We start from the raw sequence: 14,861 nt of genomic DNA, 5'->3' as shown, positions 1-14,861 counted from the left end.
CTGCTCACTTGTCTGAAAAGGATCGGGAAGTCCTCCGCACTCTCAGCCTTCCGGATTCCCTTCCCTCCGCCACCTTCAGAAGCTTTGATCATCAATGGAAAACCAATTTTTTCTGCTGCCTGGATGCAAAGGGACAAACAGACCTCTTTAGAGGTTAGCCAGTTGCCAACCGCTACCAGGACAGAGGCAGTTCGGTTCCGGCCCCCCTGGCCCCCGCAGGCTCTGCATTTACCTCCAAGCCCTCATCTACGTCTTTCACACAACCCTGGTCATAAACATCTTCTGGGACACTGATTATTTTTCCCTGCTGCAGATCATCTTCTGTCCACTCCACTGTCAGGCCTGGAGAGTCACAAAGAAAGCTGATTCCTCCCAAATCCAGGAGAAACACACACAACCCAGAAACCACAGGGCCTCTCCCTCCTGACGTAGTGCTAGACCTGGGCTTCTGGACCAGTGGAATACAGACACTCCCCTCAGCTTCTCACAATGGCTTTTCATTTCCTCAAGAACTAACCCAACCTTGAACGAGAAATCAAGCTTAAGAAACTAACTGCCAGGCGCGGTGGCTCATGCCATTAATCCCAGCACTTTGGGAGGCTGAGGTGGGGGGATCGCTTGAACCCAGGAGTTTAAGACCAACCCTGGCAACATAGTGAGACCTTGTCGTTACAAAAAAATGTTTATAATTAGCCAGGCATGGTGGCATGGGCCTGTAGCCCCAGCTACTGGAGAGGCTGATGCAGGAGGATCACTTGAGCCCAGGAGGTCAAGACTGCAGTGAGCCATGATCATGCCACTACAGTCTAGCCTGGGTGACAGAGTGAGACCCTGTCTCAAAAACAAAACAACAAAAAAGGAAAGACACTCAGACTTTACCAACAACAGCCATATCAATCTAAATCCAAAAAAAATCCCAATTCTACATTATGGAATCATTTATATGTGAATAATTATTTCCCAAAACCATGCAAAGATTTAACAAATGAAAGTAAATTTTCCATCCCAAATTTAAAGTTTAACTTTTAGGAGAAAAAAAATCAAATTTAATAGGAAACTTCTGAGACTGTCCTACTCATTTTTTAATTTGTCCTAGAAATTCCACTGTTAGGAATTCATCCTAAGAAAATTATTAAAATGCACACATAAATTTAGCTGTAAGATTATCAAAGCTCCATTCCTTTGAATATTTTTTAAATTAGAAAAAATAGGCTGGGCGTGGTGGCTCACGCCTGTAATCCCAGCACTTTGGGAGGCCGAGGCGGGTGGATCACAAGGTCAGGAGATCAAGACCATCCTGGCTAACACGGCGAAATCCTGCCTCCACTAAAAATACAAAAAAAAAAAAAAAAAATTAGCCGGGCGAGGTGGCGGGCGCCTATAGTCCCAGCTACTCAGGAGGCTGAGGCAGGAGAATGGCGTGAACCCGGGAGGCGGAGCTTGCAGTGAGCCTAGATCGCGCCACTGCACTCCAGCCTGGGCGATAGAGCGAGACTCCGTCTCAAAAAAAAAAAAAAAAGAAAAAAAGAAAGAAAAAATAAATTGGAAACAATCTAAATTATTTAACTATGAGGACTGTTAAGTCAATTATGATACATCCGTAAGACATAATAATCCTATGCAGGCATCTTAAATGGTATAAAGTATATTTTTTACATAGAAAGATATTCATTAGTGGGGAAAAAAAAGTCACAAACTAGGAAATGTAGGATGGGTTGTTGTTTCCTTTTAAAGACAGGGTCTCATCACCCAGGCTGGAGTGTAGTGGTGCCACCATAGTTCACTGTAACCTCAACCTCCTAGGCTCAAGCTATCCTCCTGCCTCAGCCTCCTGAGTAGTTGGGACTACAGGCATGCACCACCACAACCAGTTTTTTTTTTTTTTTTTTTAACTTTGTCTAGAGATGGGGTCTTGCTATGTTGCCCAGGCTGGTCTTGAACTCCTGGCTTCAAGTGATCCTCCTCCCTCAGCCTCTTAAAGCATTGGAATTACAAACATGAGCCTGAGCCACTGACTAAGATTTGTCTTTTTTTTTTTTTTAATAATATGCCAAGAAAAATGTTAGAAAGGTAGATACCCACAGTGTAATACATGTTCAACACTGGGTCATAGGATTATGAATGATTTCCATTTCTTTTTTGTATCTCTTGTATTTTCTAAATTGCCTACAATAAATTGTACCACTTGTTTACTAACTTTAAATTTTAAAATATTTTGCTAGTGACTAAAAACTAAAAGTAACATTTGTAACAGAAAGAATTGTTACAAGCATACTTCTGTCACCCTGATTGTTCACATTACCAAGACTGGGCTGAGAAGCTCCCCCAGAGGGAAGCTCGGGGTCCCTTACCGCTTCCACTCCAGGGCAGGGTTGGGACCTGCAGCGTCTGGGCGACAATGGTGGAGGCGATCTTATCTCCTAAGGCCCACATGGCCTCACTGGGAGGGCCTGAGGAGTTGGGGACAAGAAGGGAAGCAGAATCTGGTCAGTCACAAGACCCTCGAGGCTGAGTGCCGACCGAGTGCATGGTGGTGGGGCCAGGTGAGGAGAAGATGACAGAGAAAATTCTCTGGTTCCAGCTCTCAAGGAGCTTAACCTCACGTTAGGGAAGGAAAAAGTCTGTTAGTCTGCTGTTGCATCAGTCAACTTTCAACACATGTGGATTGTAAACCTGATGTGAGTTACAACCTAGGCTACAGTGGCATACACAAAATACACTTTGGCGGGGAGGCAGAAAGCTAGATCAAAGAGGTAAGCTAGGAGCTCAAAGAGCCGGACCATAGGTTAGCGAACTCTTTCTATAAAGAGCCAGATGGGAAATACTTTCAGTTTTGTGAGCCTGCAGGTCTCTGTCACAATGACTCAACTTTGCTAGTGTAGGGTGAAAGCAGCCATAGGCAATACATAAATGAATGAGCACGACCATGTTTTAATAAAACTTTATTTACAAAGGCAAGCCATGGGCTGGATTTGTCCAGTGGGCTGGATCATCAACCTCCAGAGGAATTAAGACTGATAATAAGAGTCCTGGGTGACTGTCAGACAGGACAGATGCCCGTATGTACTCAGAGCCCACAGACAAAGAAAATGTCAATGGGCATGGGACTCCCGGCTGCGCCTCAGGTGAATATCAGGTATTGATCCGCACTGAGCTGCTTCACATTTGGGCAAGACTGTTTTCAGACCCACAGGTAAGGAGAAGCAGGGATGTATTACATGATAGTAAATGATTCCCCTAAACTACACAAGGACATGGATATAATTACATGTGCAAATTTGTTACACAGGTACACTCATGTCACAGGGGTTTGTGATACAGATTATTTCATCGCCCAGGTACTAAGCCTAGTACCCAATAGTTATTTTTCTGCTTTTCTCCCTCCTCCCGCCTTTCACCCTCAAGTAGCGTCTGCTGTTCCCCTCTTTGTGTCCATGTATTCTCATCATTTAGCTCCCACTTATAAATGAGAACACGTAATATTTGGTTTTCTGTTCTTCTGTTAGTTTGCTAAGCATAACAGCCTCCAGCTCCATCCATGTTCCCGCAAAAGACATAATCTCAGTATTTTTGATGGCTGTGTAGTATTCCATGGTGTATATGTACCACATTTGCTTTATCCAATCTGTCACTGATGGGCATTTAGGTTGATTCCATGCCTTTGCTATTGTGAATAGTGCTGCAATAAACATTCGTGTTCATGTGTCTTTATGGTCGAATGATTTTATATTCCTCTGGGTATATACCCAGTAACAGGATTGCTGGGTTAAATGGTAGTTCTGTTTTTGGCTCTTTGAGGAATTGCCATACGCTTTCCACAATGGTTGAACTAGTTTATACTCCCACCAACAGTGCATAAGCGTTCCCTTTTCTCCACAATCTCATCAGAATCTGCCAAGAAATGGTATCTCACTGTGGTTTTGACTTGCCTTTCTCTAATGATCAGTGATGTTGAGCTTTTTTCCATATGCTTGTTGGCTGCCTGTGTGTCTTCCTTTGAAAAGCGGGCAGTTCCTAATTCCATGACTTGGCAGATTAGCCGTGTGCCCTTCCGCCCTGGGACTCACTCACTCCTCACAATGAAAGTGTGAGGTGGGAAATCAAAGGGACCTCTGCTTTACAGGACAGGAGTAGAAAGAGGGCCAGACCCAGCAGAATGTCCCAGCAACGCCCCAATTCCCATGTATCTGATGGGGATACACTCTACCTAAGAAAGCAACTCCATTCTTGCACAGCAGCTCCGGAAGTTTAGGGTTTTCGGAAGCATGGCCCCAGCCAGCCCACACCGCCTGCAACACAGAAAGGGGTGAGCAACAATCTTCCTTCAAGAATATGCCTCCCAGCCGGGCACAGTAACTCACACCTGTAACCCCAGCACTTTGGGAGGCCGAGGCAGGAGGATCATTTGAGCCCAGGAGTTCAAGACCAGCCTGGCCAACATGGCGAGATCCTGTCTGTAAAATTTTTTTTAAAAAAGAATGTGCTTCGCATCACTTGAACACTCTTTTCTGTTATGTCAGCCCAGGAATTTGGAGCCTTGTGGGACCTGGACCCTCCGCCCCTTGTGAACTGTGGAATTGAACTAGAACCAAGGGGCATCACCCCACACTCAGAGACCACACTCAGGCACCCTGGTCCGTCTACCTGCACAGGGATTCTCTTGGCAATGTCCACAATCAGCTCCACGTTGGCATAGTTGTTGTTATTAGGCCCTCCTGGGACGGGGACGTACTGATCCGCCATCTTGATGTACTCTGAAATTAAATGGGAGCAAGAAGAAAGGAACTGCTGACAGACGGATGTCAATGGCAGAACATTACAAGATGTGACTGTGTACAGCCATGGAAAGCAGAACCATGCAGACTTCTATGGCAACAACGGACAAACATGTATGAAAATGTAAAGAGAAGGCTGGGCATGGTGGCTCATGCCTATAATCCCGCACTTTAGGAGGCTGAGGCAGGCAGATCGCCTGAGCCCAGAAGTTCGAAACCAGCCTGGTCAACATGGTGAAATCCTGTCTCTACTAAAAATACAAAAATTAGCTGGGCATGGTGGTAGGCACCTGTAATCCAAAGTACTCGGGAGGCTGAGGTGGGCGAATTGCTTGAACCCAGGAGGTGGAGGTTGCAGTGAGCTGAGATCATGCCACTGCACTCCAGTCTGAGTGATGGAACAAGACTCCGTCTCATTTAAAAAAAAAAAAAAAAAAAGGAAGAAAATTTAAAGAAAATGAAATATGATTTTAATTACGTGAAACAGATGTGTCTCTGGACAAGGCCTGGAAGGGAACGAAGGACAAAGGAAGTAATCTGTCAACAGAGTGGGATTAGAGGTAGGTTTTTAAAAATATTTCCTATTTAAAGTTTATCTTAATATTGTTTTACCATTAAATAATACAATAGGGCTGGGTGCGGTGGTGCACACCTGTCATCCCAGCACTTTGGGAGGCCAAGGTAGGAGGATTGTTTGAGGCCAGGAATGCAAGGTCAGTTTGGGCAATAAAGGGAGACCTTGTCTCTACAAAAAAAAAAAAAAAAAAAAGGTAGCCAGGAATGGTGGTACATGCCTATAGTCCCGGCTACTTGGGAGGCTGAGGCAGGAGGATCACTTGAGCCTCCAAGGTCGAGGCTACAGTGAGCTGTGATCATGTCACTGCACTCCAGCCTGGGCGACAGAGCAAGGTCCTGTCTCAAAAAAACCCCAAACAAACAAACAAACAAACAAAAATACAATCAGAGTTTTAAATTATGGTTAAAAAAAAAAATGTAAAATTTACTATCTTAACCATTTTTGAGTGTACAGTTCAATAGTGAAGTATATTTATATCATGAAACAGATGTCCAGAACTTTTTCATTTTATGAATCTGAAACTCTATACTCATCAACAACTCCCTTTTTCTCCCTCCCTGAAGTCCTTGGCAACCAACGATATATACTCTCTCTCGCTCTCTCTATGAATTGTACTACTCTAGTTACCCCTTATACATGGAATCATGCAGTATTTGTCTTTTTGTGACTGGCTTATTTCACTTTTTGGGACCAGTACAATGTCCTCAAGGTTCATCCATGTTGTAACACATGACGGGATTTCCTTCCTTTTTAAGGCTGAACATAATGCAATATTTCGATTTTAAAATACTCACGCTCTTTAAGCCAGAAATTCCACATCTAAGAATATGTCCTTAAAAAAACCACATGTTGGCTGGGTGCAATGGCTGACACCTGTAATCTCAGCACTTTAGAAGGCTGAGGTGGGCAGATCACCAGAAGTCAGGAGTTCAAGACTAGCCTAGCCAACATGGTGAAACTCTGTCTCCACTAAAAATACAAAAATTAGCCGGTCATGGTGGTGCACGCCTCCCAGCTACTTGGGAGGCTGAGGCACAAGAATTGCTTGAATCCGGGAGGTAGAGGCTGCAGTGAGCCAAGATCGCACCATTGTACTCTAGCCTGGGCAACAGAGCAAGACTCTATCTCAAAAAAAAAACAACAGACAAACAAAAACCCACACATCAATGAGGCCAAAGTCAGACGACAGCCACTGAGCAGTGTTTCGGACTAGGAAAAGTTAGACTCAATCCAAACACAGGGGTTGGGACATCTGTACTATGAAATTTGCTACGATCCTGAAATTGAAGATTGCGGCACTTTATATGCAAACACAGAAAGAAACCCCAGAGCTGCTCCTTCCGGCCTGCCTGCCTCCTACATTTATCAAACACAGAAATGTTGGCGAATGGGGAGATTCCAGAGATGACAAAGGGAGCGGCCAGACATGCTACCTGGTCCTCATCCAGTTTTTCTTTTATGTTGGAGAAGATGAACAAGAAAATAAACACAATAACTACAGACTCAGGTCAGTGCTAGGAAGAAAATAAATGAGGTTCTCTGAGAGAGATGCAAGGATCATGTTGAGACCTACAGACTGGGTGGGGAGGGAGTCCACTGCACAAAGGGCTCTGGGAGAAGCACCTTCAATAGAGGATCCAGCAGGTACCAAGACTCTGCAACAGGCCCAGGAGCCGCCAGAGGCCAGCGTGACTGGTACCCGGCTGATGGAGGGTGAGAGGTTCGAGATGGAGTCAGGAGGGGACTTATGGGCCTCGGTGAGAATCTTGAATTTTAGACTAACCAAGACGGGAGGACCCACTGGATAATGCTCTGAGCTCAGACCAGGGTTCCCATCCCACCTGCATCACATGACGGTTGTGTGACCCTGGACAAGTGATAAATTCACGTCCCTGTGCCTCGACTGTGCCATCTGTAAAACAGAGCTGTAAGTAACAAATGAGGCCATGTCTGTGCAGAGCTTGGGGCAGGAAGGCTTAGGGGATGGTGCTGAGGTTGCTACTACTGGGAAGAGCATACAGCCTCTGACACATTTTAAGAAGAAGCATGAAAAGACCTGAAGACCTGACTTATGTTGGTTTTTGTTTTGCTTTTTTTTTTTTTTTTTTTTTGAGACAGTCTTGCTCTGTCACCCAGGCTCGAGTGCAGTGGGGTGATCTCAGCCCACCGCAACCTCCGCCTCCTGGGTTCAAGCAATTCTCCTGCCTCAGCCTCCTGAATAGCTGGGACTACAGGCACCTGCCACCATGCCCGGCTAATTTTTGGGAGGTATTTTTAGTAGAAATGGGCAGGCTGGTCTCAAAATTCCTGGCCTCAAGTGATTCGCCCATCTTGGCCTCCCAAAGCACTGGGATTATAGGCGTGAGCCACTGTGCTCGGATCTGAGTTATGCTTTTAGGTTTATGTTGTTTTATTTGAGACAGAGTCTCAGTCTGTTTCCCAGGCTGGAATGCAGTGGTGTAATCACAGCTCACTATAGCCTAGACCCCCTGGGCTGAAGCGATCCTCCCACCTCAGCTTCCTGGGTAGCTGAGACTACAGGTGCATGCCACTGTACCCAGTTATTTTTTTATTTTTATTTTTTGTAGAGACAGGGTCTTATGTTGCCCGGGCTGCTCTCAAACTCAAGGGCTCAAGCAATCCTCCCGCCTCAGCCTCCCAAAGTGCTGGGATTACAGGCACGAGCCACCACTCTGGCCAAGGTTTTTGTTTTTAACAACCTTCAGAAAACACAGCAGAATAAGTTATGTTTCTAAAAGGTCACTTTGGCTGCTGTGGGGAGTAGAGCCTATAAAAGGATAAGACTGTTCAGGAAAAAAGTAAATCATCCAACAGTTGTTTATAGAATGATTCATCACAAAAAAAACTCAGGCAAATGAACGGAAGAATGAACAAGTAATTGAAATACAATTACATCCTCCTTCAGGAAAACACCAGGAGCAACAGCCCTCAGTCTGCTAGAATACAATACCTGCAGGAAAACACCAGGAGAAACAGCCCCCAGTCTGCTAGAACACAACATTTCTCAAAGATCCAATTTCCTCTGCATGTTAACCATTTGCATTTTTGTAAGGCACAGTCATTCTTGATGTCAGCAGACGTTTTAATTAAATAAAGAAGGAAGGACAAATAAATACAGACTCATGAGAGGTCCTGACAATCTGGAGTCCAGGATGGACTTGCCTAGGCACAGGGGAAGGAGGCGAGGGCGGCAAGGATGGGGCACGGCGGGAGGAGAGGGTCAAGGCCCAGGTACCTGCGTTGGCCTTAAGGTCCTCAGGGGTCACCATCACAACAAACCGGATGGCCCGCTCGTTGCGGAACATCTCATAGGCCCACCTGCGGATGGAGCGCATGCACTTCACGGCGGCGATCCCGTTGTTGGCAATAAGCACCTGCACGGGAAGACAAGGAAGGAGCTGAAGATGCACATCTACCTGTGCTGGGGGCCACGTGCTACCCCGAGTCCACCTCACAGCTGCAGAGCCTCCTGCAGCCCCTGCGACACAGCATTCCTCTTGGTATTTCTATGCATTTCCATGGCACACATCCCAGCACAGAGCAGGAGCTCAAATTCTGCCAGCCACATGAATGGATCATCAAATAGATGGATGAATGGATGGATGGATGGATGGATAGATGAATGGATGGGTGTTTGGATGAAATACATAGATATATATTTTTTTATTTTATATATTTATTTTTTTTGAGACAGAGTCTTGCTCTGTCACCCAGGCTGGAGTGTAGTGGTGCAATCACAGCTTACTGCAACTTCAACCTTCCAGGTTCAAGTGATCCTCCCACCTCAGCCTCCTGAGTAGCTGGGACTACAAGTGTACACCACCACATCCTGCTCATTTTTTTTATGTTTTTGCAAAGACAGGATTTTGTCATGTTGCCCAGGCTGGTCCTGAACTTGAACACAAACCCAGGCTGGGCTCAAATGATGTGCCCACCTCATCCACCCAAAGTTCTGGAATTACAGGCATGAGCCACTGTGCCAGGCCCAGTGAATGATTTTTTTATTCCTTTGGTGTAATCGTGATCACCCTTAACACTTTTTGATGTTTTACAGTACAATGTGTTTTACCTGCCTTATTTCATTTCATCCTCACATCAGCCTTTTGAAAGAGCTTTCACTATTATTTCTATTTGGGGGTTAAACTATTAAAACTCAGAGGAGCTCATGCACCCGCCCCAGGTCACACAGCAGAGTGAGGACTTGAACTTTCCACAGTCTGACCTGTTCTCTGAACTGCCCTCATGGCTGTCTGTGCATTCTAAAGGCTAAAGGTCTTAGATGTGGTAAGGAGGAACAGTGGTCAATGCTGGTTGTCCGCAACCGCAGAGAGCAACAGAAAGAGTCCTGGTTTCAATTCCCAGTTGCGTCATGAACTTGCTGTGTGGCCCTGAGAACACCCCTTCCCTCTCTGAGCTTTATGTCCACATGAAGAGGTATAACTGGCCATGTCTTTAAAAAATAAAGCCAAAGTTCTAGGTTTTTGTTGTTTTCTTTTGTTTTGTTTTTTTGAGACAGGGTCTCCGATATGCCTTGGCTGTGTCCCCACCCAAATCTCATCTTGAATTGTAGTTCCCATAATCCCCACGTGTCATGGGAGGGACCCGGTGGGGGGTAATTGAATCATGGGGGCGGTTACTCCCATGCTGCTGCTCTCCTGATAATGAGTGAGATCTGATGGTTTTATAAGGGGCTTTCCCTCTTTTGCACAGTACTGCTCCTTGCTGCCACCTTGTGAAGAAGGATGTGTTTGCTTCTCCTTCCACCATGACTATAAGTTTCCTGAGGCCACCCCACCCATGCAGAACTGTGAGTCAATTAAACCTCTTTCCTTTATAAATTACCAGTCTCGGGTATGTCTTTATTAGCAGTGTGAGAGCAAACTAACACAGTCTCTGTCATCCAGGCTGTAGTGCAATCATAGTTCACTGCAGCCTCAACCCCTCAAGTTCATCTTGCCTCAGCCTCCTGAGTAGCTGGGACTAAAGGCATGCACCAGCACACTCAGCTAATTTTTTTATTTTTTTTAGAGATGGGGTCTTGCTATGTTGCCCAGGCTGGTCTCAAACTCTTGGACTCAATCAATCCTCCTACCTTGCCCCCACAAAGTGCTGGAATTACAGATGTGAGCCACCATGTCCAGCCCCTAGTTTTCTTGTTTAAAAAAAAAAAAATTAGGCATATGGCTTCAAAGCTTGACTTACATAGCAATTTCATCATTTTAAGGCCTCCTTCATTGCTGTCTAATCTTCAAGACGTTCCTGAAGGGTAAGTCTCATTAGAGAGTTGGGATGTGATCACCTCTGTTTTACAGAAGGGGAAACTGAACTCAGATCTCACAGCCCATGAGTGGCAGCACTAGAATTTGACCTCAGGGTTTCTGGTTCAGGTGAAATGTTCTTCTACCCTGTCAAAAAATGCCTCTTGGGAAGACATGATGAAATGGCTGGGCTCTGGCTTTCTCAGTCGATTATCAAAGCAAGGCTTGGTCAACAGAGAAGGACTTTGATGATCCCAGAATTACACAGTTTCCCTTGGCCCCATACGTTCTAGTGCAACAAATGTGGGAGCCCCATCGGGGAGAGGCTGCTGCGGGCCAGCTTGCGGCTCTAATCCCCACAGCAGCAGCTTTCCCACAAGGAGTGTACAAGAGAAGGCAAGCCAAGGTCAACTCCTAAGCCAGAAAGTACAACAGCACTGGGCTGAGCCCTTCTGTGGCCGCCCGAGCCTCTCTGGGCTCCTGAGAATTCCACACTAGCCACCAACTGTGCTGAATGCAAAACAGTCTCCTGGCGAGTGTGACAAAAATGTAGCTTCTGGATCTCCGCCCAGGAGAGTTTAAATCCAAGGGTCTGGAGCAGGGTGGAAGAATCTGTATTTTCAACCATCAAGACTATTGGCAAAGGCCAGGCATGGCACGGTGGCTATGCTTGTAATCCCAAGACTTTAGGAGGCCAAAGAAGGAAGATCACTTGAGCTCAGGAGTGCAAGACCAGCCTGGGCAACATAATGAGACCCCTATCTCTAGAAAAATAAAAAACAAAACTAGCCAGGCATAGTGGTGCACACCTATAATCCCAGCTGCTCAGGAGGCTGAGGCAGGAGGATCACTCGAGCCCAGGAGGTTGAGGCTGTAGCAAACTATGATTGTGCCACTGCACTTCAGCCTGGGCAACAGAGTGACACCCTATCTCTATAAAAATGAAAACTTAAAAAAATAAAATAAAAAACGACCAGTGGCAGCCAGGTTTTGGAACCTGCATCCTGCATGAGTCTCTACCACTCAATACTACACTTAGTGTGCTGGGTTGAGGGTGTGAGCTCTGGAGCCCAGCTCTGACACTGGGCAAGCAATCTTCCCTCTCTAAGCCTCGGTTTCCTCATCTGTAAAACAATACCCACTGACCAGGCTGAGGGAATGGCTAAATAAGATGCAATGGTGTAAAGCAGGGGACAGGATGCCTACCCCAGCACAGGCCCTCAATTGATGGCAGCTGTCACTGAGATTGGTATTATTATTATGACCCTGCTCTCCAGTAAAATGGAAAAGAACAAGGTCTTAGAGCCAAACTGGCCTGGGTTCAAATCCCAGCTCCACCTCCTACTAATTACCTAATCTTGGACAACTAACATCAAATCTCTGAATACTAGTTTCTCCACGAATACGATGGCGATCATCAAACAGTATGGATGACCCAGGGCCTTGTGCAGATGGTATAGGAGACAATGTGAAAAGCCTTCAGAACTGGCAAATCTCAGCTACTTCCCTTTCCTTACTGCCATTCTAGTCAGTCTGTCTCCTCTCCTCGAAGCAGCTACAAACCTCAGGAATGCACAGCTGGACTTATGCTTCCCATTCAGTAGAAAGTGGCCCCATTCCCAAAAGCACCCAGAGTCCTTTGCAGGAGCTTCCTGACCACGCCCAGAGGTCTCAGTCTCCCCATCTGTGAATGGGAGCGATGCACCTGTTGCATTGGGCTGTTGCGAGGGTAAAAAGCTCATGAAGTCAAGCACCCAGCACTGGGTGTCACAAGAGTGTGGCCCTCACCCCCCCACCCCCTCTCTGCAGCAGGCAGAGATTCAGATTGATTCAGATTGAGCCTGAACCTGAATCTCCCACCTCCAGCTGAGAGGAGGGGCCCCTGCACCCCAACCGGACCCTACCCAGAGTGCCGAGACCCGTCTGTACCTTCTCGATGACCCGATCCCCGCCAAAGCGTGTGACAAACTCAGCGGGAGAAGCCACTGTAAAGTCTCTGTGCAGGTCCAGCTTCTTGTGTTCCCGTCCCCTCTTCACCAGGTGGAGTCCCGACATGCTCGGCCTGCAGAGTAAGAATGAGGGGCAGACGTGCATGACGGAAGAAGCCCGGGACTCAGAGCTCAGCACCTATAAAGCCAGTGGAGCAGAGAAGCCGAAGTGCACCAGAGCCCCTCTGCTTTGCACTTGCTCTCCAGAGCCCCTGAAGCAATTTACAAGGAGGCTCAAGGGCAGGAAGCACCTTCTTTTTTTTTTTTTTTTTTTGAGACAGGATCTCATTCTGTCACCCAGGCTGGTATGCAGTGGTGTAATCGTGGCTCACTGCAGCCTCGACCTCCTTGGGTAGCAGGGATCACAGAGGTGCACCACCAAGCCCAGCCAATTTTTTTTTTTTTTTTTTTTTGAGACAGAGTCTCACTCTGTCGCCCAGGCTGGAGTGCAGTGGCTGGATCTCAGCTCACTGCAAGCTCCACCTCCTGGGTTTACGCCATTCTCCTGCCTCAGCCTCCCGAGTAGCTGGGACTACAGGCGCCCGCCACCTCGCCCGGCCAGTTTTTTGTATTTTTTAGTAGAGACGGGGTTTCACTGTGTTAGCCAGGGTGGTTTCGATCTCCTGACCTTGTGATCCGCCCGTCTTGGCCTCCCTAAGTGCTGGGACTACAGGTTTGAGCCACTGCGCCTGGCCACCTAGCCAATTTTTAAACATTTTTGTAGAGATGGGGTCTCACTGTGTTGCCCAGGCTGGTCCAAACTCCTGAAGTCAAGTGACATCAAAGCCTTTCAAAGCATTGCTATTACAGGCATGAACCACTGTACCCAACTGAAAGCACCATAAGAGGCCAGCTAAGGCCAGCACATGAACTAGAAGCAGCAGTTTCTTCTACCTGTCCCAAGGTGGATGTTTAGATTTTAAATCCTAAGTTAATTTTGACTTTACATGCCCATCATTTAGGAACCCAAATAATACTAAAAAACTTCTAACAAGGGTGAGAGTTTTATGATCAGGGAAGAAGTCCACACATTCTAATCGTTCAGACTTGTTACACAGTATTAATATATTTCATGTACTTTTCTACATTTGTATTTCAGAAGTTTTTTAATTTTATTTTTTGTAGAGACAGGGGTCTCACTTTGTTGCCCAGGCTGGTCTTGAAATCCTGGCTTCAAGCAATCCTCCCACCTCGGCCTTCCAAAACACTGGGATTATAAGGCATGAGCCACAATGTCCAGCCCACAACATTTCTTTAGAAAACTGAAAACAATTTTTTAAATGTTTAACAACAAAACAGGTTTCCTGCCCTGTCCCTCCACACCAGAGGAAATTGATGCTGATTTTTTCTAGCAATTACACATCTCCATAGTCCTAAACAACATGTGTATACAATCTTGTGAGTCATCCATGTCAGACAGCATCTATGGCCTTCCCATCCTGAGAGATGTGAATTTAGTTCTCTCACAAGGCCACCCCATCAGCTCCCCTCCACCAGCTGGTCAATACCATAGAAGTCCACTGTAATTTGGCAAACCGGGTACTCAATGTTTTACTAGTTTGTGATCATTATTCACATATGAAGTTTGTGATCATTATTCACATACGAGAGCTGCAGTGTACCAGATTTTAGTTCCTTTTTGCCTTTTCCTGGAGTTAATGATTTTTTTCCTTTACTTAGTGTTCCTTGCACCTGTTGCTAAATCACCCCACTCCTCCTAATAGATTCCCAGTACACATAAGATAATTGATCAGGCCACATGAGGTGGCTCATACCTGTAATCCCAGCACTTTGGGAGGCCAAGCCAAGAGGACTGCTTGAGCCCAGGAATTCAAGACCAGCCTGGGCAACATAGCAAGACCCCATCTCACTAAAAATAATAATAATAAATAATTGATCAGTTCTGTTTTTTTTTTTTTCCACTGGTGACATCTCTCCTGGAGGCCTCTGTTCTCCTTCCAAAGGTACTTGGCTGTCCTCTAGGCCCCTACACCATCATCGCTTTGGGGCTTCCCTTTGCTGACATCCCTAGAATTCCCTTTGCCTTTCCTTGTGGTTGGATTCCTAAGTTGGGAGATTGGGTGGCTCTCTTTCTTGGTAGACTCCCTTGTTTCACTAGGGCATATCCTCCAGTAGTTTCATCCACTTAACAAGATGGTAAAATAGCAGGGTGCATGACAAGATGCCCTCAATTACCCTGCCCTGTTCCTGACTGGGCTTCCTCATCACCATCACCCTGGAG

The 14,861-nt window shown here is 46.2% G+C and overlaps 1 protein-coding gene across 11 annotated transcripts in view; it reads right to left on the bottom strand.

The window, feature by feature from the left end:
* Positions 1–14,861, bottom strand: part of ACACB (acetyl-CoA carboxylase beta) — a 166,411-nt gene that overhangs the window by 98,654 nt on the left and 52,896 nt on the right. For all 11 annotated transcript variants that reach the window (XR_012420593.1, XR_012420594.1, XM_065524772.1 and 8 more), the window contains 7 exons: positions 12,561–12,693; positions 8,609–8,747; positions 4,645–4,754; positions 4,208–4,289; positions 2,352–2,450; positions 233–342; positions 9–119 (listed from right to left, as the gene is read on the bottom strand). Coding sequence is in view for 9 of the 11 variants with exons in the window: in XM_065524772.1 (XP_065380844.1) it covers positions 9–119; positions 233–342; positions 2,352–2,450; positions 4,208–4,289; positions 4,645–4,754; positions 8,609–8,747; positions 12,561–12,693 (784 nt within the window). In the remaining 2 variants the exon portion in view is untranslated. The remainder of the gene's footprint in view (positions 1–8; positions 120–232; positions 343–2,351; positions 2,451–4,207; positions 4,290–4,644; positions 4,755–8,608; positions 8,748–12,560; positions 12,694–14,861) is intronic.

This window comes from Macaca fascicularis, chromosome 11 (assembly GCF_037993035.2).
Source record: "Macaca fascicularis isolate 582-1 chromosome 11, T2T-MFA8v1.1".
NCBI classification, from domain to species: Eukaryota; Metazoa; Chordata; class Mammalia; order Primates; family Cercopithecidae; genus Macaca; species Macaca fascicularis.
The sequence above is the reverse complement of the archived record's forward strand: the minus strand, read 5'-3'. Positions and strand labels throughout refer to the sequence as shown.